Raw genomic sequence first — 27851 nt, forward strand, 5'->3', positions numbered from 1 at the left:
TTATACCTGACAGTGATGGAGATATTGGTATATAGACCTCCATTATACCTGACAGTGATGGAGATGTTGGTATATAGACCTCCATTATACCTGACAGTGATAGAGATGTTGGTATATAGACATCCATTATACCTGACAGTGATGGAGATGTTGGTATATAGACCTCCATTATACCTGACAGTGATGAGATGTTGGTATATACTTGGTAATAGACATCATTATACCTGACAGTGATGGAGATATTGGTATATAGACCTCCATCATACCTGACAGTGATAGAGATGTTGGTATATAGACATCCATCATACCTGACAGTGATGGAGATGTTGGTATATAGACCTCCATTATACCTGACAGTGATAGAGATGTTGGTATATTAACCTCCATTATACCTGACAGTGATATAGATGATTGGTATATAGATCTCCATTATACCTGACAGTGATGGAGATGTTGGTATATAGACATCATTATACCTGACAGTGATGGAGATGTTGGTATATAGACCTCCATTATACCTGACAGTGATAGAGATATTGGTATATTAACCTCCATTATACCTGACAGTGATAGAGATGTTGGTATATAGACCTCCATCATACCTGACAGTGATAGAGATGTTGGTATATATAGACATCATTATACCTGACAGTGATGGAGATGTTGGTATATAGACCTCCATTATACCTGACAGTGATAGAGATGTTGGTATATAGACCTCCATCATACCTGACAGTGATAGAGATGTTGGTATATAGACATCCATTATACCTGACAGTGATGGAGATGTTGGTATATAGACCTCCATTATACCTGACAGTGATGGAGATGTTGGTATATTAACCTCCATTATACCTGACAGTGATAGAGATGTTGGTATATAGACCTCCATTATACCTGACAGTGATAGAGATGTTGGTATATAGACCTCCATTATACCTGACAGTGATAGAGATGTTGGTATATAGACCTCCATTATACCTGACAGTGATAGAGATTTGGTATATAGACCTCCATTATACCTGACAGTGATGGAGATATTGGTATATAGACCTCCATTATACCGACAGTGAGAGAGATATTGGTATATTAACCTCCATTATACCTGACAGTGATAGAGATGTTGGTATAAAGACCTCCATTATACCTGACAGTGATGGAGATGTTGGTATATAGACCTCCATCAATACCTGACAGTGATGGAGATGTTGGTATATTAACCTCCATTATACCTGACAGTGATAGAGATGTTGGTATATAGACCTCCATTATACCTGACAGTGATAGAGATATTGGTATATAGACCTCCATCATACCTGACAGTGATAGAGATGTTGGTATATTAACCTCCATTATACCTGACAGTGATAGAGATGTTGGTATATAGACCTCCATTATACCTGACAGTGATGGAGATATTGGTATATAGACCTCCATTATACCCGACAGTGATAGAGATGTTGGTATATAGACCTCCATTATACCTGACAGTGATAGAGATGTTGGTATATAGACCTCCATCATACCTGACAGTGATGGAGATATTGGTATATTAACCTCCATTATAACTGACAGTGATAGAGATGTTGGTATATAGACCTCCATTATACCTGACAGTGATAGAGATATTGGTATATAGACCTCCATTATACCTGACAGTGATAGAGATATTGGTATATTAACCTCCATTATACCTGACAGTGATAGAGATGTTGGTATATAGACATCCATTATACCTGACAGTGATGGAGATGTTGGTATATAGACATCATTATACCTGACAGTGATAGAGATGTTGGTATATAGACCTCCATTATACCTGACAGTGATGGAGATGTTGGTATATAGACATCATTATACCTGACAGTGATGGAGATGTTGGTATATAGACCTCCATTATACCTGACAGTGATGGAGATGTTGGTATATAGACCTCCATTATACCTGACAGTGATGGAGATGTTGGTATATAGACCTCCATTATACCTGACAGTGATAGAGATGTTGGTATATAGACCTCCATTATACCTGACAGTGATAGAGATGTTGGTATATAGACATCCATTATACCTGACAGTGATAGAGATGTTGGTATATAGACCTCCATTATACCTGACAGTGATAGAGATGTTGGTATATAGACATCCATTATACCTGACAGTGATAGAGATGTTGGTATATAGACCTCCATTATACCTGACAGTGATGGAGATGTTGGTATATAGACATCATCATACCTGACAGTGATGGAGATGTTGGTATATAGACCTCCATTATACCCGACAGTGATGGAGATGTTGGTATATAGACATCATTATACCTGACAGTGATAGAGATGTTGGTATATAGACCTCCATTATACCTGACAGTGATAGAGATGTTGGTATATAGACCTCCATTATACCTGACAGTGATAGAGATGTTGGTATATAGACCTCCATTATACCTGACAGTGATAGAGATGTTGGTATATAGACATCCATTATACCTGACAGTGATAGAGATGTTGGTATATAGACCTCCATTATACCTGACAGTGATAGAGATGTTGGTATATAGACCTCCATTATACCTGACAGTGATAGAGATGTTGGTATATAGACATCCATTATACCTGACAGTGATAGAGATGTTGGTATATAGACCTCCATTATACCTGACAGTGATAGAGATGTTGGTATATAGACCTCCATTATACCTGACAGTGATAGAGATGTTGGTATATAGACCTCCATTATACCTGACAGTGATAGAGATGTTGGTATATAGACCTCCATTATACCTGACAGTGATAGAGATGTTGGTATATAGACCTCCATTATACCTGACAGTGATAGAGATGTTGGTATATAGACCTCCATTATACCTGACAGTGATAGAGATGTTGGTATATAGACATCCATTATACCTGACAGTGATAGAGATGTTGGTATATAGACATCCATTATACCTGACAGTGATAGAGATGTTGGTATATAGACCTCCATCATACCTGACAGTGATAGAGATGTTGGTATATAGACCTCCATTATACCTGACAGTGATAGAGATGTTGGTATATAGACCATCCATTATACCTGACAGTGATAGAGATGTTGGTATATAGACATCCATTATACCTGACAGTGATAGAGATGTTGGTATATAGACATCCATTATACCTGACAGTGATAGAGATGTTGGTATATAGACCTCCATTATACCTGACAGTGATAGAGATGTTGGTATATAGACATCCATTATACCTGACAGTGATAGAGATGTTGGTATATAGACATCCATTATACCCGACAGTGATAGAGATGTTGGTATATAGACCTCCATTATACCTGACAGTGATAGAGATGTTGGTATATAGACCTCCATTATACCTGACAGTGATAGAGATGTTGGTATATAGACCTCCATTATACCTGACAGTGATAGAGATGTTGGTATATAGACATCCATTATACCTGACAGTGATGGAGATGTTGGTATATAGACCTCCATCATACCTGACAGTGATGGAGATGTTGGTATATAGACCTCCATCATACCTGACAGTGATAGAGATGTTGGTATATTAACCTCCATTATACCTGACAGTGATAGAGATGTTGGTATATAGACCTCCATTATACCCGACAGTGATGGAGATGTTGGTATATAGACCTCCATCATAACCGACAGTGATGGAGATGTTGGTATATAGACCTCCATTATACCTGACAGTGATAGAGATGTTGGTATATAGACATCATTATACCTGACAGTGATGGAGATATTGGTATATAGACCTCCATCATACCTGACAGTGATAGAGATGTTGGTATATAGACCTCCATCATACCTGACAGTGATGGAGATGTTGGTATATAGACATCCATTATACCTGACAGTGATGGAGATGTTGGTATATAGACATCATTATACCTGACAGTGATGGAGATATTGGTATATAGACCTCCATCATACCTGACAGTGATAGAGATGTTGGTATATAGACATCCATCATACCTGACAGTGATGGAGATGTTGGTATATAGACCTCCATTATACCTGACAGTGATAGAGATGTTGGTATATTAACCTCCATTATACCTGACAGTGATATAGATGTTGGTATATAGATCTCCATTATACCTGACAGTGATGGAGATGTTGGTATATAGACATCATTATACCTGACAGTGATGGAGATGTTGGTATATAGACCTCCATTATACCTGACAGTGATAGAGATATTGGTATATATATTATACCTGACCTCCATATACCTGACAGTGATAGAGATGTTGGTATATAGACCTCCATCATACCTGACAGTGATAGAGATGTGGTATTCATCATTATACCGACAGTGATGGAGATGTTGGTATATAGACCTCCATCATACCTGACAGTGATAGAGATGTTGGTATATAGACATCCATTATACCTGACAGTGATAGAGATGTTGGTATATAGACCTCCATTATACCTGACAGTGATAGAGATGTTGGTATATTAACCTCCATTATACCCGACAGTGATGGAGATGTTGGTATATTAACCTCCATCATACCTGACAGTGATAGAGATGTTGGTATATAGACCTCCATTATACCTGACAGTGATAGAGATATTGGTATATAGACCTCCATTATACCTGACAGTGATAGAGATGTTGGTATATAGACCTCCATCATACCTGGCAGTGATGGAGATATTGGTATATAGACCTCCATTATACCCGACAGTGATAGAGATGTTGGTATATTAACCTCCATTATACCTGACAGTGATAGAGATGTTGGTATATAGACCTCCATTATACCTGACAGTGATGGAGATGTTGGTATATAGACCTCCATTATACCTGACAGTGATAGAGATGTTGGTATATAGACCTCCATCATACCTGACAGTGATAGAGATGTTGGTATATAGACCTCCATTATACCTGACAGTGATAGAGATGTTGGTATATTAACCTCCATTATACCTGACAGTGATGGAGATGTTGGTATATAGACCTCCATTATACCTGACAGTGATAGAGATGTTGGTATATAGACCTCCATTATACCTGACAGTGATGGAGATGTTGGTATATAGACCTCCATTATACCTGACAGTGATAGAGATGTTGGTATATAGACCTCCATTATACCTGACAGTGATAGAGATATTGGTATATAGACCTCCATTATACCCGACAGTGATAGAGATGTTGGTATATTAACCTCCATTATACCTGACAGTGATAGAGATGTTGGTATATAGACCTCCATTATACCTGACAGTGATAGAGATGTTGGTATATAGACCTCCATTATACCTGACAGTGATAGAGATGTTGGTATATAGACCTCCATTATACCTGACAGTGATAGAGATGTTGGTATATAGACCTCCATTATACCTGACAGTGATAGAGATGTTGGTATATAGACTCCATTATACCTGACAGTGATGGAGATGTTGGTATATAGACCTCCATTATACCTGACAGTGATAGAGATGTTGGTATATAGACCTCCATCATACCTGACAGTGATAGAGATGTTGGTATATAGACCTCCATTATACCTGACAGTGATGGAGATGTTGGTATATAGACATCCATTATACCTGACAGTGATGGAGATGTTGGTATATAGACCTCCATTATACCTGACAGTGATGGAGATGTTGGTATATAGACCTCCATTATACCTGACAGTGATAGAGATGTTGGTATATAGACCTCCATTATACCTGACAGTGATGGAGATATTGGTATATAGACCTCCATTATACCTGACAGTGATAGAGATGTTGGTATATAGACCTCCATCATACCTGACAGTGATGGAGATGTTGGTATATAGACCTCCATTATACCTGACAGTGATAGAGATGTTGGTATATTAACCTCCATTATACCCGACAGTGATAGAGATGTTGGTATAAAGACCTCCATTATACCTGACAGTGATAGAGATGTTGGTATATTAGCCTCCATTATACCTGACAGTGATAGAGATGTTGGTATATAGACCTCCATCATACCTGACAGTGATGGAGATGTTGGTATATAGACCTCCATTATACCTGACAGTGATAGAGATGTTGGTATATAGACCTCCATTATACCTGACAGTGATAGAGATGTTGGTATATAGACCTCCATTATACCTGACAGTGATAGAGATGTTGGTATATAGACCTCCATTATACCTGACAGTGATAGAGATATTGGTATATAGACCTCCATTATACCTGACAGTGATGGAGATGTTGGTATATTAACCTCCATTATACCTGACAGTGATAGAGATGTTGGTATATAGACCTCCATTATACCTGACAGTGATAGAGATGTTGGTATATAACCTCCATTATACCTGACAGTGATAGAGATGTTGGTATATAGACCTCCATTATACCTGACAGTGATAGAGATGTTGGTATATAGACCTCCATTATACCTGACAGTGATGGAGATGTTGGTATATAGACCTCCATTATACCTGACAGTGATAGAGATGTTGGTATATAGACATCCATTATACCTGACAGTGATAGAGATGTTGGTATATAGACTCCATATACCTGACAGTGATAGAGATGTTGGTATATAGACCTCCATTATACCTGACAGTGATGGAGATGTTGGTATATAGACCTCCATCATACCTGACAGTGATGAGAGATGTTGGTATATAGACCTCCATTATACCTGACAGTGATAGAGATGTTGGTATATAGACCTCCATTATACCTGACAGTGATAGAGATGTTGGTATATAGACCTCCATTATACCTGACAGTGATGGAGATGTTGGTATATAGACCTCCATTATACCTGACAGTGATGGAGATGTTGGTATATAGACCTCCATTATACCTGACAGTGATAGAGATGTTGGTATATAGACCTCCATTATACCTGACAGTGATAGAGATGTTGGTATATAGACCTCCATTATACCTGACAGTGATGGAGATGTTGGTATATAGACCTCCATTATACCTGACAGTGATGGAGATGTTGGTATATAGACCTCCATTATACCTGACAGTGATAGAGATGTTGGTATATAGACCTCCATTATACCTGACAGTGATAGAGATGTTGGTATATAGACCTCCATTATACCTGACAGTGATAGAGAGATGTTGGTATATTAGACCTCCATTATACCTGACAGTGATAGAGATGTTGGTATATAGACCTCCATTATACCTGACAGTGATGGAGATGTTGGTATATTAACCTCCATTATACCTGACAGTGATAGAGATGTTGGTATATAGACCTCCATTATACCTGACAGTGATAGAGATGTTGGTATATTAGACCTCCATTATACCTGACAGTGATAGAGATGTTGGTATATTAACCTCCATTATACCTGACAGTGATAGAGATGTTGGTATATAGACCTCCATTTATACCTGACAGTGATAGAGATGTTGGTATATAGACCTCCATTATACCTGACAGTGATAGAGATGTTGGTATATAGACCTCCATTATACCTGACAGTGATGGAGATGTTGGTATATAGACCTCCATTATACCTGACAGTGATGGAGATGTTGGTATATTAACCTCCATTATACCTGACAGTGATGGAGATGTTGGTATATAGACATCCATTATACCTGACAGTGATGGAGATGTTGGTATATTAACCTCCATTATACCTGACAGTGATGGAGATGTTGGTATATAGACCTCCATTATACCTGACAGTGATGGAGATATTGGTATATTAACCTCCATTATACCTGACAGTGATAGAGATGTTGGTATATAGACCTCCATTATACCTGACAGTGATAGAGATGTTGGTATATAGACCTCCATTATACCTGACAGTGATAGAGATGTTGGTATATAGACCTCCATCATACCTGACAGTGATAGAGATGTTGGTATATAGACCTCCATTATACCTGACAGTGATAGAGATGTTGGTATATAGACCTCCATCATACCTGACAGTGATAGAGATGTTGGTATATAGACCTCCATTATACCTGACAGTGATAGAGATGTTGGTATATAGACCTCCATTATACCTGACAGTGATAGAGATGTTGGTATATAGACCTCCATTATACCTGACAGTGATGGAGATGTTGGTATAATAACCTCCATTATACCTGACAGTGATAGAGATGTTGGTATATAGACCTCCATTATACCTGACAGTGATGGAGATGTTGGTATATAGACCTCCATTATACCTGACAGTGATGGAGATGTTGGTATATAGACCTCCATCATACCTGACAGTGATGGAGATGTTGGTATATAGACCTCCATTATACCTGACAGTGATAGAGATGTTGGTATATAGACCTCCATTATACCTGACAGTGATAGAGATGTTGGTATATAGACCTCCATTATACCTGACAGTGATAGAGATGTTGGTATATAGACCTCCATTATACCTGACAGTGATAGAGATATTGGTATATAGACCTCCATTATACCTGACAGTGATAGAGATGTTGGTATATAGACCTCCATTATACCTGACAGTGATAGAGATGTTGGTATATTAACCTCCATTATACCTGACAGTGATAGAGATGTTGGTATATAGACCTCCATTATACCTGACAGTGATGGAGATGTTGGTATATAGACCTCCATTATACCTGACAGTGATAGAGATGTTGGTATATAGACCTCCATTATACCTGACAGTGATAGAGATGTTGGTATATTAACCTCCATTATACCTGACAGTGATAGAGATGTTGGTATATTAACCTCCATTATACCTGACAGTGATAGAGATGTTGGTATATAGACCTCCATTATACCTGACAGTGATAGAGATGTTGGTATATAGACCTCCATTATACCTGACAGTGATAGAGATGTTGGTATATAGACCTCCATTATACCTGACAGTGATAGAGATGTTGGTATATAGACCTCCATTATACCTGACAGTGATAGAGATGTTGGTATATAGACCTCCATCATACCTGACAGTGATGGAGATGTTGGTATATTAACCTCCATTATACCTGACAGTGATAGAGATGTTGGTATATAGACCTCCATTATACCTGACAGTGATGGAGATGTTGGTATATAGACCTCCATTATACCTGACAGTGATAGAGATGTTGGTATATAGATGTTGGTATATAGACCTCCATCATACCTGACAGTGATAGAGATGTTGGTATATAGATCTCCATTATACCTGACAGTGATGGAGATGTTGGTATATAGACCTCCATCATACCTGACAGTGATAGAGATATTGGTATATTAACCTCCATTATACCTGACAGTGATAGAGATGTTGGTATATAGACCTCCATTATACCTGACAGTGATAGAGATGTTGGTATATAGACCTCCATTATACCTGACAGTGATAGAGATGTTGGTATATAGACCTCCATTATACCTGACAGTGATAGAGATATTGGTATATTAACCTCCATTATACCTGACAGTGATGGAGATGTTGGTATATAGACCTCCATTATACCTGACAGTGATAGAGATGTTGGTATATTAACCTCCATTATACCCGACAGTGATAGAGATGTTGGTATATAGACCTCCATTATACCTGACAGTGATGGAGATGTTGGTATAAAGACTATCATTATACCTGACAGTGATAGAGATGTTGGTATATAGACTATCCTGTTCTCATGACATCACCATAATCAGGATCATATCAATTGTCATCTCTAACACTTTTTAGCTCTCACGTTATAAGCAGTATTCTGACTTTTTCGCCACGTCTACAATACATTTGGAGACATTATCTATAGCTGGGATAGCTATGTAAACTACATTTCGGTACAAATTTAGAAACATGCAATTTGATTAATTTCTGCAATGATTATTTTTGCCTGGTTTTCGCCAATTGTTTTTTACGGTTCTGTCCCTTATGGCCTGATCGATGTATTAAAATTGATTGAAAAAGTTGCTTGACTGATTGGTCTATGAATAGATTTGGAATACAGTTTTACAGTGTCGAATTCATTACTTCAAGTATTGTTAATATATCTGAAATACAAATATAGATATTCAAACTAGATTTTATGGTTTTGATGCAGTGTATAATAAAATCGAAGTAAATTAATTAGCATTTTGAATTCGGTCAATGTATGATTTTATGGACCAAAGAAACCATATCAACATTGGACTACATTTGTTGTTGATTTCAGTGTTTTTTCCTGTACTGAAGCCACTGCTTAAGAAGATGGGTTTTGCTGTTTTCCCCACAGATAGCATGGTTTACTTCCGTAAACTTACCACACAGCTGATGGAGGAGAGGAGAAAAGACAAAACGGTATATTTGGATTTTTATTATAAAAAACTAATGATAATAGATTATGTGTGCTACAATTATGGATGATGCGTGATCTTACATACTTAATGTTGTTTGCCGGATACCAAATCACCCTCTTATGTTACTCATTCCATATAAAAATCTTACATGATTAATACCATGAATACATGTTGAACTTATTCGTTTATCATATTGTTAACTTGTTTCCGCATGACTAGGGAAAAAACCAAATGTGATTCCACATCGTGTCTTGGCCTATACATATGGTAATGATTGTTTACTAATATCCAATTTGCTCTGAACATTCAATTGTTGCTAACGTTACAGACAAGTCGTTCGGATTTCCTTCAATTGATGATAGACTCCCAGGAGGATGGAAATATATCAGAGGATATCAATGACAGTGCCAATCACTGGGATTCTAAACAGAAAGGTGATTTCTATTAGTGCCATAAGTGGTAAAATATCATCTTATCCTATTCACATTTGACAGATAGCGTAGCTAAGGGATGGCAATTTTCAAAACTGTACAAAATGGTGTGACTGACAACATGACAACACCCTCCTCCTACCCCAACTCCTCCTCTCTAGTCTGAGTGACTTTTGACATCATGAACAAATCAACAAGAAAAGTACATCACATATCAAACCAAATAGAGAGCTGGTTTTAAGATGAACAAGTGGTCATGCCGATGTGAACGTATCCTCATGAATTAAGCTAAAGGACTATGGATATTGCTAAATTTATTTCACTTATTACATTCTTACAGACTAGTGTGAATTTCAAAGGTCAGGGCAGAAAAGGATCTTTTAATGCACTGTAAATAATCTTTGTCATATGTGTGGAATATCTCAAATCTTACAAAAAAAATAAAATACCAAACGATTTCAGGCTACAAAATATTTCAAAATGAATGATTTGGTCATGGCTTGAAATAGGTCAACTTGGTCTTTCTATTAAAAGTATCTGGATTAAGGTTCTTGTCCACCAGTAGTGATCATAACATATAACGAAATTCTATAAAAAGTGTGTTCAAATGAATAAAATCTGGATAATAAACATGTTGTCGGTTAAATGTGAAAATAGGATTCTTATATGGCTCTGAACTTTATATCACTATATTTCCAAGCATTCCAGGAATGTGTGTCTTTTTTCGCTTTGAGTAGAGTCACAGTTTTACCATTTTTTCCTGATTTTTTTTTACTTAAATCATCACTGCGCCACCATTTTAGCTGTATCAAATTTATTTCTGCTGTAAATCTTTACTAGGTTCGTGGTTATTAAAATATTGAGCATTAATGTGTGAAATGACACACTTTTGTCACTTTATTTTTACATTTAATGGTAATTTGAGCACTTATGTTTTACTCTACAATATTGAAAAAACAAATATTCAAATGGGCAAAAAAGTAAGCACACGGGCCCCCCATTTTTCTACCTGATTTAGAAAGAACAACCCTTTCCTTATTGATATGCAAAATATTAACAAAAGTTTATTCTATAAAGGGTTTAATTTGGCAAAAATGGCTGATAATGGTGCATTTTGTAACTCAAAATTAAGGGGTAGGGGTAGCATATGTTGTTATTCTGGGATAAAATATGAGTCTTATTAATCAAAGCTGGTATATTAAAAAAAAAGACCACTGGATAGTAAATTCTACATACATCCATATATATCAAACGCCTCATTAGGGAATTATGGCTTTAATCTCTTGTGTATATGGTTAAAATGGCATGATTCATATAAAATCCAATATTTTGTCAACTAGGTATCTTTTAGTGACAATAGCTCAAAAACGAGCACACGGACATATGTTTTTCTTCATGGTATGAACTCCTATTTCCAAAATTCTATATGGGAAAAAAAGTTTTAATACAAGAAAGCTTTGACTTCTCAGAGGAGTACATCCTTACGATGACTACGATGAATATGTATCAAATATATATCAATTATGGACTTTTGTTGAGGTTACACCATATGAACCGAAACAAAGGATTAGATATGATAATCATTTTAAATGTTTGCTTCGTGCTTAATGATATAGAAATACATGGATAATGGCTTGACTGCATCTTCCCGAAGAACTCGACGTCGGGTATTGTGACGTCATAATCGGAAAATCGACTTTGGAGTGACGTCACAATCGGGAATATTGACTCGGTGTTTCCCAAAATAGAAATCTAGTCGATATGCTAAACATCGCCCTCCATGTGACAGTGTATCAGCCAATGAGAGTGGCGGAAAATCGGAGCATATCTAATATATATTGATGTACATCCCTATCTTCCTTAGTGGTCACCTCCTTATACAGACCATCTGTATAACAAGTCCACTTTCTTTTTCGAGGTCCTCAAAAGGTAAATTCCAACATAATTTGGGCTGTGTAAAAAGGTCGGTTTGCTATAAACACTCTTTTTGTCTGGTCCATTGGATGATCTTTATAGACATATTTATCTGTAGCTTATATCGGTGTGGTTTGGCGTCACTATTTCATTAACCAGTCAGTATTTTTTAAGGATTTAAGAATTTAAGAGATAGAAGAAGTCCAGGAGAAAAAAACACCAGCATGCGGTCATTACCTAGCAACTGCCTCTCATAGGTTTGCAACTCGGACCAAGATGTAGAGGCTGTCATCGAGTCCACTTGATATAATTTAATTACATTATGTTTATAAAATATATTTATATTTATTAGATATGCTCCGATTTTCCACTATTCTTATTGGCTAATACACGCTTACTTGGAGGGCCATATTCAAGATATTGACTCGATGTTTCCATCTTGACAAAGCATATTGACTCGATGGATGCTACCGTTTTTATAATCGCCGAGTCAATATTACTATTGTGAAATCACTACCGAGTGATATTTCTATTGTGACGTCACAACATCCCGACGTCGAGTTTTTTGGGAAGATGTAGCCGAGCTATTTTCCATGTATTTCTATATTACTTATATACACAGCGCGAAGCAAACATTTTACAATAATTATTATATTTAATATGAAAAATAAGGACCTCACCAAAGGTCCATAATTGATATTCATGTTAGTATAGATAATATTATATTACATACATTCTACAAATATCGTTTACCCATTCCCCCGATATAGGTTATTTACATACTTGTCATAACATCCATGTCGTTACCTTCAAAATAATTACATACCGTTACGTCTTATTTCTTATCTCACTTCTTTTGCAATGTATGTTCATATTTTATTTATTGATGTTAGGAATAACATTCGAATCAATCGTGGGAAATGCTGAACTATTGATCGCTGCCGGCTACGAAACTATGTGTATCACCCTTACAATGACTGTGTACAACCTTGCCACCAATCCAGATTGTCAGGACAAACTGCGTCGGGACCTCAAGAAGGAACTTGGATCGGTAGGCAGCTAAGATAACGTTGATAATTTCATAGGTTCGACTGATGTAACAGCTATCGTTAACAGTAGGTATGGCGTTAAGAGTCTTCTTTGTATTGCTAGCTCTATATAACTTATAGGCCATGGGCTAGGAGGGTCCAACATGCACCCCCCACCCAAACCTCCGAACCAATATTTTTCTGAACCCTTATGACCCACTGATCACAAATCAAAATGTTAACATTGCATAAGTTGGGATGAACTTCCGGTTATGACGTCATAAAGATGGCCGCCATCTCGAATTTCACTAAAAATTGACAAATAGTCATAACATTGACATTTTTCAACCGAAGTAGACAAATGAGGTATCAAAATGACCACAATAGAACAACAAATACATATCAGGACCAAAAAATCCAATATATGAAGTGATTTCTACGCAGGTATTGAAGAAATCTGATTTTAAGCTCAAAAATGGTGATTTTTATGCAAATTTTTCATATTTGGCTTGACGCAGTAAAAATGTTTCCCAACATCAAACTATTATTTCTAATAAGTGTTTTGACCACTTATCAATCAGATTAAGCAACAAAAACAACAAAAACCAATGTTAAGATCATTTAAGTTCAGGTTATGACGTCATTAAAGCTGACAATGCAAGATAAAAACATGCAGTTGAAATTAAAAAAAATATATTTTAACGAAATTTTTTTTCAAAAATTGTTTCTGAGACATCCCCTAGTTATGACAGTGTGGTATCTAAGGAAGTGGCAGCCATTTTTCTTTTGCTCTGCTTAGTAACCTTCACTGGCCAACCCCCTATATAAAGCACGGGACACTTGACACACGTGTATCATTCTAAACATGTCTTGTCTCAGATACACATGCCCCGATATTGCAAATAACAATGTCAAATTGAAAATAAACACTGCACTCACCTGACAATAGTTCATTGAAGTAATAGATGAATGTGTTGTCAGCTAAATCCCAACATATGTCCAATACGAACTAATAAAACACTTCAATATACAGTAGGTTTTACACGTACATGTAGAACGACACGTGTGTGTTTTTGATAGTTGTCGCTCGTTCGGGTCAGGTACGTAGTCACGTGTATACGGTCAGTTGAGTGCATCGGGTACGATGACATACGTGCAGATATGTGGACGGATTATTGTTTGGATTTCTATTCACTTGCGTTGGAATTTTATTTTGAGAAACATCTAAATGACAACGTAGAGGAGTTGACATGTTAATTGCTAAAAAAAGGTCCCATATAGTTTTACAGGTGAGGGTTTTGTTTACCTAATTGTAGGTGATATATACTGTGGAACGCTAGGTGTATAGGTACATGAATGAGCGCACGTGTGTCGATTCACGCGCTTTATATAGGGGTCGGCGAGTCGTCGGAATGTAAAACGAAAAATGGCTGTCCTCAACCGGGGAATGTCCCATAAACGATTCTTGAAAAAAAGAGTATACTTATTAAAAAAATCATTTAATAATTTTAACTTGCATTGTCAGCTTTAAGATGGCCACCACCTCGAATTTCACTTAAAATGAAGAATAGTCATAACACTGATATCTTTCAACTCAAGTAGACAAATGAGGTATCAAAATGACCACAATAGAACGACAAATACATATCAGGACCAAATAATCCGATATATGTAGTGATTTGTACGCAAGAAATGAAAAAAATAAGATTTTAAGCTCGAAAATGGTGATTTTTCAGCAATTTTTTCATACGTGGCTTGACGCAGCTAAAATGTTTCCCAACAACAAATTATTACTCGTAATCAGTTATTTAAACTCCTATCAATCAGTAAAAACAACAACAACAACAACAGCAAAAATATATAGAAAAGCAAAAAGAATTTTTGTTATACCCTCAATTTTATAGATTAGCAGCCTCTCAAAAATAATTATTATAGCACAACACCTACTGATAGCGCAACAAATGTAACCTTAGCTAAGCCTATCTTTCCGTTAATATCATTAACAATTTTCAAAACATTTGTGTCTTTGAAAATGAGCAGATTCATTGTTTATTTCATATGCATAGCATAAGCAAAATGTCAGATGGTTACTACAATGTCACATATGTCTTTCACTGGTTCTCAATGATAACCATTATCATTGTGCGTGCTTTCTCGCCTGAATGCACTATCCACTGAAGAGACTCGACATATCTGATAGCTGGCACATGCAGTCCGAATCAGAGTAATCGAGATATCAGTATCTAATTCTTCGAAAGTCAGAGCGTCGTCTTCGATGTCGATGAGCTGATGTGACACTATATTACCAGTGTTGTTCTAGCCTGTCATCTTTTATGACACATCCATGGCCAGAGTTCATATCAGGAACAACAGGTTCAGGGATGTGGGATCTCTTTCAGAGTCTAACATATCGTACATATATGCTGTTTCAGACTTCTCCTGCATAATGGAAATTACACCAGATCCACATTCTTCCAATGGTAGAATTGGTTCTCCTTCGCACATAGCTCCATAATTCGTATGAAGTACTATTCATCAATCTTGTGGACCCTCGTACAACCATAAATGGCACAGGTGATATCATCGAGGTCATTAATGAGGCCATAAATGTTAAATGTTTTTCATTGGTCTGGCTTTTCCCACTCCCTTGAAGCTGCTGGTTGTTTCACATCTGGTGTATGCGTAAAGAGACCATTGAAGACTCTCCAGTAAAAAGTTCTCTACAGTGCTTTCCAGACTTTGCAAAGAGTGGAACTTCACTGCAGACCTCATTTATGACCTCAAAGAATCCACCTGTGCCACCTATGGTCACTGAGGTTCACAAGAATGAGGAATTGTGCTTCATACGAATTAAGGAGAACCAACTCAACCCTCTGCTGAATGTGGATCTGGTGTCTTTTCCATCATGCCGGAGAAGTCTGGAACATCGTATACGATATGTGAATCTAGGTGAAACTAGGTTGGAAACAGGAAGAGCTCCCACATCCCTGAATCCGATGTTTCTGATGTTAACTCTGACCATGGACTGTTGACAAGTTAGAACCACGATGGTGACCCGGTAATGTAGTATCACATCAGGTCATCGAGGACGAAAACGACACTCTGGCGAGAAAGCGTGCATATTATTATGAACTAGTGAAAGAAATATATGACACTGTAGTAACCATCTTTTATTTCCTTACGTTATACAAGGAAATAAACAATGGATGTGCTCATTCTAAAAGACACAACACGTTTCGAAAAGTGTCATGGTATTTACGGAATTTTAATTTGATACCCTATAGCGATTAGTTGGCGCTTTGCTGTAATAATTCAGTTTGAGAGGCTACTAGTCTACAAACATTCGAACATGAAAATGGATTATTTTGAAGTCCCACTTAGATATCCAGCCAACTTTAAGTTCAAATTTGTTAGATATAAATCGTCAATAGCCATTGTTATATTGAGGAAATTCCAAGACACTAGGAAACTGTAGTGTCAGCGGTTTGGAAAAAATAACAATCATATGCCGAATCCGGTGATGATTTGTAAACCAAATGATGGTATAACAACAATTCCTATATATTTTTGTTGTTGCCGTTGTTGTTGTTTTAACTAATTGATAAGAGGTCAAATAACTGATTACGATCAAAAATAATTTTTGGGAAACAATTTTGCTACGTGAAGCCAAATATGAAAAAAATGCTGAAAAATTACCAGCTTTGAGCTTAAAATCGTATTTTTTCATTTCCTCCGTACACATCACTACATATATTTGATTATTTGGTCCTGACATGTATTTGTTGTTCTATTGTGGTCATTTTGATACCTCATTTGTCTACTTCAGTTGAAAAATGTCAATGTTATGACTATTTTTCATTTTTCAGTGGAATTCGAGATGGTGGCCATCTTGATGACGTCATAACCGGAACTTATACGATGTTAACATTGGTTTTTGTTGTTTTTGTTGCTTAATCTGATTGATAAGTGGTCAAAACACTTATTAGAAATAATAGTTTGATGTTGGGAAACATTTGTGCTGCATCAAGCAAAATATGAAAAATTTGCTGAAAAATCACCACTTTTGAGCTTAAAATCAGTTTTTTCATTTCCTGCGTAGAAGTCACTTCATATATTGGATTTTTTGGTCCTAATATGTATTTGTTGTTCTAGTGTGGTCATTTTGATACCTCATTTGTCTACTTCGGTTGAAAAATGTCAATGTTATGACTATTTTTCAATTTTTAGTGAAATTCGAGATGGCGGCCATCTTTATGACGTCAAAACCGGAAGTTCATCCCAACTTATGCAATGTTAACATTTTGATTTGTGATCAGTGGGTCATAAGGGTTCAGAAAAATATTGGCTCGGAGGTTTGGGGGGGTGCATGTGGGATCCTCCTAGCCCATGGCCTATTAGTCTTAGGTTATAAAATACATAGGGCAAATTCCGTATCGCTAGTTGCACTTTGGATTACATTATCTTTTTAAATGCCAAATAAGGAGTCGCAATCATAGTTTTAAAAGTCATCAAGTTTAACAAAGTATTGAAAAAAATTGACCAAATGGTCTACATGTGTTTGAATAGGATATACTACTATTTTCTTTATTTGTCATTAACAGAAAGAATAAATTTTGAACGTGTGAATATACGCTGATTATGTATCTTCTTTTTAAGGAAAATGTCGATTACGAGAACGCTCAGAAGCTACAGTACCTCGATATGTGTATAAATGAGACTCTAAGGATGTACCCGCCAGCAATGAGGTGGGTGCCCGACTTTTTGTGTAATTCTTTTTTTCACCTTGAAATTAGTCTTTAATACGATTTTATATAAGATATCATCTATAAAATCAAAACGTATATTTGTCGCGACATGTCTGTATGAACAAATTTATATTTTGCTTAGAGATTTCGCTTAAGATAGCATTAATGTATTTGATAATAAATCTTACATTATAATTCGGAACGATTTCACGGAAAAAATTCGTTGTAGACTTGAGAGAGTGTGCGTTAAGACCACCAAGGTAAAGGACATTACGATTCCAGCCGGAATGAGTGTCTCTGTGCCAGTATACGCAATGCAGCATGATCCAGAAGTTTGGGAAAAGCCTGACGTCTTCAATCCAGAGAGGTATATATCATTTAAATTAGCACACAGTCCAAATGCTTTCGTTTCAGGCCACGTGTTTAATGACAATTTTCTCTAAAAATTATGACGTCATATGGAGTTAGAAGAGAGATTAATGTTATCGAACTTGTAATCCTTCATAATTAATTTGTCCGAGAAAAGCGCGAAAACCGACGGTATCGTGACATCACAATAGCGAAACAGTACTCCCAGGAAAAATTAAAATGAATCGTATATTAAGCTTATTTCGTTTACTAAATAGTCTAAAAACAGTTATAAGCATTGTTGTCACTCTTTTATTAATATCCCGATGAAATTAAAAAAATAACATCCATGCATTGTTAAAGTTGCTAACACAATAGCAGATTTAATTCATTTTGATTTATCTCTTTTATTTCATGTTGATGCCATCCATATGTTATAGAGGTGAAATGATTTATGTTTTGTATGTATATACATTTGTATTAGACATCCTACAATATTCCATCATTCTCATTGGCTAATTACACTCTCACGTGGAGGGCGATATTTAGCATATTGACTCGGTGTTTCCATTGTTTGAAACACCGAGTTAAAATTTCTGTGGTGACGTCACTCCTAAGGCGATTTTGCGATTGTGACGTCACGATATACCCGACGTCGAGTTCACGAAGAAAGCATTTTGAAATAATTATCATATACATGTTAACATAAAAAATTGGACGTTTGATTCGGTTCATATGGTGTTATAACGCCCTGGTAGAATATCAAATAATGACCTCTGTCATTATTTAACTATACTAGGAGTTATAGCACCATATTTACCTCAACTAACCTCCATCAATGATATAGTTTTATAAGCTGTATTTATACTTTCTGATGACTTAGGTTTGTCGCATCTAAACAGTAGGTAAACATAAAAGAGCTGTTAAAATAAATGTAAACACACCTGAAGACAAAATCTTAGCATACAACTTTTTGTCATTAATTTTTCCATTGATGTTCATGTCAAAAATATATCTATAGACGGCTTTAAATATATCTTATAATGCTAAGTATTTTTTAGTTTTGAATGGGTAGATATATATATTCCAATAATGTAGCAGTAAATTAACTTGGATAAACTGAACCCATTTCATTTCTACGGAATATGGAGGAGTTTTGTCTATTTTCGTCTTGCTTTATTTTCTTCTCATTGTTTTGTTCTCATTTGTAAGTATGATATGTAGTCTTCTTTCTTTAACTCGTGTACGGCCGATAGTCTTCATTTGGATATTAATTCTAACAATATTTAATCTTGACAACATGGATATCGACCTATCTGAATTGATATGTATTTTTATTATTATCACTTTAAGGTTCTCACCTACTGAGAAGGCAAAATATGATCCCGTGGATTACATGCCATTTGGACACGGTCCGCGCAATTGTATTGGTATGAGGCTGGCTTTACTGGAGGCAAAGATGGCACTAGCTGACTTTGTGCGCAACTTCCGGATAAGTGTTGGCAGTAAAACTGACGTATGTCATTTCCCAATCACTTAATTATAAACGTTTTTGAACATTACTTCTAATTTATTGATAAAATTCATATTATTCGATAGACATGTTATTGTCAAACAGATAATCATACAATCGTATTATTTCGTATTGTTTTTAACAGAAAGAGTATGAACATTTTAAAATAATTAGCATCTAAAGCAATAAAATTCTATGGTTGTCCCTGTTTTAGATACCACCAAGAATGGAGGATGAGGAAGTCTTGAAACCTACGTACCTGTGGCTTAAGTTGGAAGAAATAAAATGAGCTTGTACATTCCTATTTTAAGTCGGATCGTTCGAAGGAAAAAGTTGTGCATGTCAATCATCAAAACAATTTAGATATTTATATTTTGTTTAAATGAACTATCGCTACTACAGTTTCTGTCAGCTTCATATCACTTCTGAAAAAAATTAGTGGATTTTTATTCATGTGATATTACGATATTGTTTTTGATGATATCTTATGGTATAAATCACCGTTTCTATGCATAATTAATTGGTGAATTTTGAACTAATAAGAGCATACTTACTGAATGTATATTTAGCGGCCGAGTGGTTAAGATGTCCCGACATACTACCTCAAGTCATCCACTTCTGGGATTGATTATGAAATTAGATATGAAAATATTGAAGAACATAACATGCATACCTACACATCATTTAGCGTTTGACCCATTTAGGGATGCTGCAATTTTTATTTGATTTCTCTTATAATTCTTGGTCGCTATTCCATATGTTTAAATGTAAACGATAAGTGTATTACTTGATATTAAAACATTTTATAATAGTAATATTTTAGATGCATAGTGACTGGATTCATAGAATTTGTAAGCACTATGCCTAGGAAGTAGTGGAAAACCATTGGGGTTGATTGTTTCAAAAGCATATTGATTGTTTCATGTTTTACAAACATACTGTTTCACTTCTACCTGAATTAAGATTCGGTATATTTATAGCATACTATCCATTGTATATTGTTACTGTAAGCATTCTAGAAATTATACAATTCATTGTTATTGTGATTCATTTTCATGAAGTACTTTACAATTAAACTTTGATTAACATGTTAACATATTTTTATCCTCAGTTGAAATAGAAAAAAAAGTATTTGAAATTATTTTTTTGTCTTTTATCACAGAAGACCGCTAAAACCAATATAGTGCTGTTTTGTCGTAATACAATTACATACAGCTGAGCTAACATCAGTGACAAGTATGTAATATATAAAAGTTATTAAAAAAGTTTAAAAAAATAATATGCCAATAGATTTTAGGAATTGAATTTGATCTATTTCATATAATGTAAGAGTGGGTGGTTTTGTGACGATTACTAGTTGTACATTAAATTAAATTTAACAACCTGATCTGCAATATGGAAAAAGGTGAAGGCTTTTTAACACAATAGTATTTTATTTATTTTATTGCTGATTGTAAGCAGTCTCAAGGCTCTGTTGTTTTAAATAGCCCAATCGAATGTTTTACCTGATATGCCATTCTCCCAACATGCCACGTGCTTTTTTATACAACACAAATGTGTTGCTTGGCAATTGTTGTACTTTCAGCGAATGTTATGTTTTGAGAATATCATATATGACTAGCGAAGTAAACCTGGAACTCGTTGAACTACTATACCCTATTTTATTTAATTCAAATCATTGTGTTAGCCCCAGTTTAATGTATTTAAACGGTCCTTGTAAAATGTATTTCATTAAAAAGAAGCAATGATCAATCCTTTGGCCTCCTATCACCTATATATAAACGTCTGTACCACCATTATGTAACAGATCAAGGTCCAATACTTTTCATCAGTTTCCCACAAATATTTTAAACATAAATTATTCTGTTTTATTCAAACTCAATATAATTTATTACATACATCGATGTTTGTAATTAGTTATTCAGACTACTAAGTAAAATACATATGTATTTTGATGCACGATTCCATTGATTTTTCAATGATTTTTTTTTCAAACCAATACGTAGCATCAATATCTCTGTTGTGACGTCACTACAATGTTCTTGTTCTGCACCACTGTCGACTTTTGCATGTAACTATTAATTAATTAATGCAAAACTCCAATAGTATAAAGTTATGAAATAAAATCACTGGCCTGGAATTGTTTTTGACTGGTGTGTTTTACTTTTTAATATTTTTCAAAATGTGTATTCCAATTCCAAAAATATGTATTTCAACTCGTTTTGATATTATATACAGTGTTTTCTTTCGATACTATATATGCTATAATTACGTTACATGTATGATTTACTTTTTAATATTTTTCAAAATGTGTATTCCAATTCCAAAAATATATATTTCAACTCATTTTGATATTATATACAGTGTTTTCTTTCGATACTATATATGCTATAATTACGTTACATGTATGATAAATATCACTATGATAAATTTTGATTGATTCAAATTTGTATTGACATGGTTCAGACTACACAATTCGATTGGAAGAATAAGGTTTAAGGTCCCTTCTTGGTTCCCCATACAGTACAAAAAAAGAAAAACCGAATAATAAAAAAATAGGGGGAGTTGAAGCTATATATTTTGCATATGTATACTGTTATTTGTAAACAATATAGTAAACAAAATTGAGTATGTGTTGACTTACTTTAAAACAAGCAATTAGTCGGTAAATACTGCAAATGTTAAACAAAATGATGATTTTTTTGTGCAAATCCTCAAGATACACATTGGCGTTAACGGGTTCGGCTCAAACATTAGTAGTTTGTAGTCGACATTATCTACTTTATGCTATGCGTTAGAAAGAATGACACAACTTGTACGCTCCATATTTAACAAAATATTACGACGTATTTTCAAATCCCGGAGATTCGCCATATTGGAACGATGCCGAAATATAAGCAGGTTGTAACATAGGAAATTATACCAAAACAGACCTACACATAACTTTGAAATGAAGCATATATTTATTTGAGGTCATTATCACAATATTAACAAACGAATTTACCTCATCAGACGCAAGACTTCTTCAACATAATGTAACAAAATCGGTGTGTCGAAAGTTATCTTTTTAAAGCACCTACCCGGAAGATACCGAAAGCTAGGAAATCAATACGCTGAAAGTGAAAGTAGATCAGTAATGATACTTAACGTTTTACTTGAGCATTACTGCAGAGCCATTTAATGTCCGATGTCATGTTGAAACCAAAAGATGAAGATAGTTATTTTATTCGAACATTTAGATATTTTATTTATTGAACTGCGGGCCTTGTTATTCATTATGCAATGACTTCCGGTTTTTCGCGAGAGGGCATGCAGACAGCAACCTAGCAGAAGATGTTATTCATTGATGTTGATACATATGATTGATTGTGGTAAGTACTGTTGATAAGTGATACATAGCATACCATTTTATTTCTTCATTGTTATAATCAACGATCAAATGGACAGAACGCTCGAATTCTTAGTCGATTTATTCAGCAGTAAGGTTTGACATTTGATGTGAATATGTCAACTTCCGGATGATTTATAAACGTTTAAAAGTATATATTTTTCAGTTTCATGGGTAGTGGTAACGTTTTTTCTTTCTCGAAGATTAAACAAAATATGAATTGTTAATAATAAACGTATTTGAGAGAGTTCTAGTGTCCCTTGAAGCGTGGGTCAATCTATGGAAGCCTTACTCTAACAATACATTTTATTGTATGATGTAACACAAACCAGAAAGTGAATAATGAACATTTATTAAGGACAGTCATATTAGCTTGAAGCTATCATCAAGACTGGAAAAATAGTGCGAAACGCGATGCACTTTTGAAAGATATAAACAAAGCCAGCGATCTCACGATTACTGGAAGTACGGAAGCATGTTAAAGTCAATAACCTTCACAAAATATTGTGTATGTTGTCAAAAAATCAGTCTGCCATTTAAAGTTGTTATCAATGATACATTTGTAAATGAATGTGGAAAGGCTGCATCCTATAATTAGGAATGTCTAGTAAAGTAAGATTCTCTTTATAAATGTACAAGAGTGAGTGGGACATGGGGAAGGTGGGCGGTGCGAGAGGATTGTACCCTTCGTCTTCTTGTTACAAGTATATATAATCATGGATGTTCCAATGTTAAAAATATGAAGGCATTACAATACAGCAGTTTTGGAACAAACAGTGTTGCATGATTGTTGTGTTTTTATTCAATCGTCAAAAAAGGAATGAGTTAGTGTGGTTTGTACATAATCATGTTAGTGTTAAATACGGTGTCACTTCTTAGCTGACGGAGCATGCATACACTGTAAGCTCCTCAGTTGATAGCGTTGTAGATTTCCACTCTGGAGACCTGGGTTGCTCATCCGATAAGAATCATGTGTATTTATCCCTGTTCTTCTTTGATTAATTTACCTTTTATGATTCTGTAGTTTTGTCAACAAATATTGATTTGAAATATAAAACATAAATTAATATATGCTGGTTAATGGTAAAAAGTAGATGCCCCCTGGCCAAAACAAGCTGATCTTGGACATTGATTGTCATGTAATGAGATTAATCTATAACAGGGTGAGACTGTGCCGCCAGGTGGACTTGAACCTGCTACCAAGTCTTACTGGTCTGTCGCTTTACCAGTTAACTTATATTTAATTAGTGTAAGGGAAATTCCCTCTAGCCTGAAGCCAGGAGGCTAGTATTACTTTATTATACCTGTTACAAAAGTGATAGTTCATTACCTTACAGCAATGAAGACAATAAAGCACATACAATGTATATACACAGTTAGTAAAATATTGGATCGATAAATTCTTTATTATTTCAGTGGGGAAAATGAGATTGTATCCTACCAGAAGACTAGTCATCGAATCACTAAACGGATATGCAGTATATGTGTAACCCTGCAGGTACATAAACGTATATACATGTTTATAAAATCATTGTAGTGTGATTTAAAAATATATGTTTTTGTCTCCTTTCTCTCTGTCAACCCCACTCTGTCATGCAATATCATGTCATGGCACAATTAGATACAGTCAAACCTGTCTATAAAGGACACCAAAAGGACATAGCAAAATTGCCCTTTAATATAGATAGATAGGTCTCTTTATACAGAGTACTACCTTTATAGTATATTTCACCAAATGGAACTGATGGGTTTGTAAAAGGACCCTTTACATACAGGTTTAACTGTTTGTGCATGTATATTTTAAGGAATGATGCACATGCTTAGCTATATATACATTGACCAGAATACTTTTGTCACACTCACTCTTGCATCATTGTTTGAGGTTCACAATTAAATATCTTTTTGTTTTGTTTTGCAGTTCTCATCAGTTTTGAACTTGTCATTAGCAGTACAGCAGTTATCTCTGGCTATGGATCTACAAAGCACCATACAAACTGAAGTTATTTGATCAGTTCCTTTAGCACCTTGAATTAAAGTCAGAGAAGTGGAGAATAACTGAGATTGCATCAGGGAAAAGAGACAGGGTGATGTGTATTAAGTTTTAACAAAGAAGGTCCATGTGGAGCTGGAATCAAAATTAATGAAAGGTTTTACAGAATGTGGTATTTGAAGGTGTTTAATGAATATCATCCATGCAGATTGTACATATATGACTGTAATGACAATCATAATTGACTAAAATAATTTGTGTTTTGTCTGCAATACTGTGGAATGATAGACAACTACATGAAAAGATGAGGTGGTATTATTGACACTACTGTTTTCTAAGTTATTGCTAGAAAATTACATGTACATAATAATTGGGCCATTCATCGTTATGTCCATCTGTGTGAAAAGTTTAGTTAGTTACAAAAGGCCAATTTACTTGAAATTTTACAAGATTCAAGCATTTGGTTCATAGTATGTAAATGTGCATTTTTTTCCATTAATAAAGATGGATGAAAAAATCTGCTTTCTTTTTTATTGATAACTTAAGACAGACTTAAGTAACGTTTTCTAATCATCTCTTGTCTGTCGTCGAACATCCTCTGCAGTCAATCAGGCCCCAATTTCTCAAACAAACTTAACTTAAAAACTTACATAAGTCAAAAATTTTTACGTAAGTTACATAAGGAGAAAAACAGAAAAACTTAAGTTCTTACTTAACTTACTTAAGTCTGCACTTTTGTTTCGAGAAATCGGGGCCTGATCTTCATAGATTGAAGGACTCTAAAACTCTTAACAAAAATTATTGATTTCATGGCCTAAAGATTGGGTCTAAGATTTTCTTCTAGAGAGTGTACTCCGATACTACAGTTACATAGGGAAGCATGGTTTGAGAACTATTTGTTTCCCTCAGGAAAAAGTTGAACTTTCTTATAATTATCTATTAATTATCAGTTAGAGATCACAGGGATATGGCGCAAATTTTCAACCAACACTATATAGACTATATATACATTGTATTAGAAATAAAAACAATAACGACTGACTAGTTCATTTATTTTATTTTATTCATTATAAATACATTGTATTTATATACATAGTGAAACAAATCTATGGTTTCTGAGCTACAAGACCAGAGAGGGAGACCAAAAGTGGTCAAACTGACCAAGATGTCTACAGTATTTTTCTTAAAATCCAGATATACTCAAATTTAATACTCATTGCAGATAAAAGTTTCTTTTTTCAAATACATTTTACTTAAAGAGTGTGTTTCTGAAATCGGGATATTAGGCTCTTCCCAAAGCAAGAAAATAAAGTTTATTACAATTATGTGTGATTACAGTGATGGTTATTTTATTTTGATATGCATCTGTTTGAGTCCAGAATGCTCCTTTACCAAAAAAGTCAAAATCTTTTTTAAGCATACATAACTCAAGTGACCTTTAAGGCCATTTTATCTTTTGTTTCCATAAAATTTACTAATAAAACATTTCTTACTGTTCAAAATAAACAAGGAAATAGAGTTTTACATTGTATTTATTCTAGCAAATTTTCTTTTAATAATGTCTATGATACAAATGTACTTGCCCCATGGGCCTCCAAACATTGTATGGAGAAAGTAGTCTATGGCTGCCATTTTGGATTTCTTGTTCATTTATTAACAAACTTTTACTAGTCGATTTTAGATGTTTATCATTATACTATATCAACCAAAGGCATAGCATAACCAACAAAATAACTTTTAAAAGATATTTGAGTTCCTTTTCAAACAATATATGACTTCACAAATTCTGAGGATTTGCAGCAAAATTTCAACAATTTTGTGGTACTCATTTCATTTCAGAAGTGTTTTTAAATAAATAGTTTACTCACATGGATAGTCTGTTTCCTACTGAACATTTTGGTATATAGAATATATGTTATATTTAAGTTTTTTAACTTGTAATTCTAACTAGAAAATCACACTCTTAAAAGGGACCTTCTACCTTAACTAATAAACCTGTGTCTTCCGGGTGGTATTAGGAGTTACCTCCCTTAATATAAGGTATCACGACAAAAATATGTAGGTTCTAGGCTTAGCTATGTATGAAAGTGGGAATGATGAATAAATCTCCTCCTGTGAGAGGACACATCATGTATAATGATTACATGCCTATTATGAATAAACTTTTATGTTAAAAAAAATAACCCAGTGTCTGAAATACATC

At 35.0% G+C, this 27851-nt stretch overlaps 1 protein-coding gene and 1 long non-coding RNA gene across 2 annotated transcripts in view; both read left to right on the forward strand.

The window, feature by feature from the left end:
• Nucleotides 1–22428, forward strand: part of LOC138329066 (cytochrome P450 3A5-like) — a 42386-nt gene extending 19958 nt beyond the window's left edge. Inside the window, exons 8-14 of the mRNA XM_069275791.1 lie at nt 10168–10292; nt 10620–10725; nt 13530–13687; nt 18321–18409; nt 18639–18776; nt 20111–20273; nt 20485–22428. Coding sequence (XP_069131892.1) covers nt 10168–10292; nt 10620–10725; nt 13530–13687; nt 18321–18409; nt 18639–18776; nt 20111–20273; nt 20485–20559 — 854 coding nt within the window. The 3' untranslated portion in view covers nt 20560–22428. The remainder of the gene's footprint in view (nt 1–10167; nt 10293–10619; nt 10726–13529; nt 13688–18320; nt 18410–18638; nt 18777–20110; nt 20274–20484) is intronic.
• Nucleotides 22429–23505: 1077 nt separating this feature from the next.
• Nucleotides 23506–27845, forward strand: LOC138329068 (uncharacterized). The gene is made up of 3 exons (XR_011209401.1): nt 23506–23641; nt 25075–25156; nt 25577–27845. It is a non-coding gene; the product is annotated as an uncharacterized lncRNA (long non-coding RNA).
• The last annotated feature ends 6 nt before the right edge of the window (nt 27846–27851 follow it).

The sequence above is a fragment of the Argopecten irradians genome, chromosome 8 (assembly GCF_041381155.1).
Source record: "Argopecten irradians isolate NY chromosome 8, Ai_NY, whole genome shotgun sequence".
Lineage (NCBI taxonomy): Eukaryota > Metazoa > Mollusca > Bivalvia > Pectinida > Pectinidae > Argopecten > Argopecten irradians.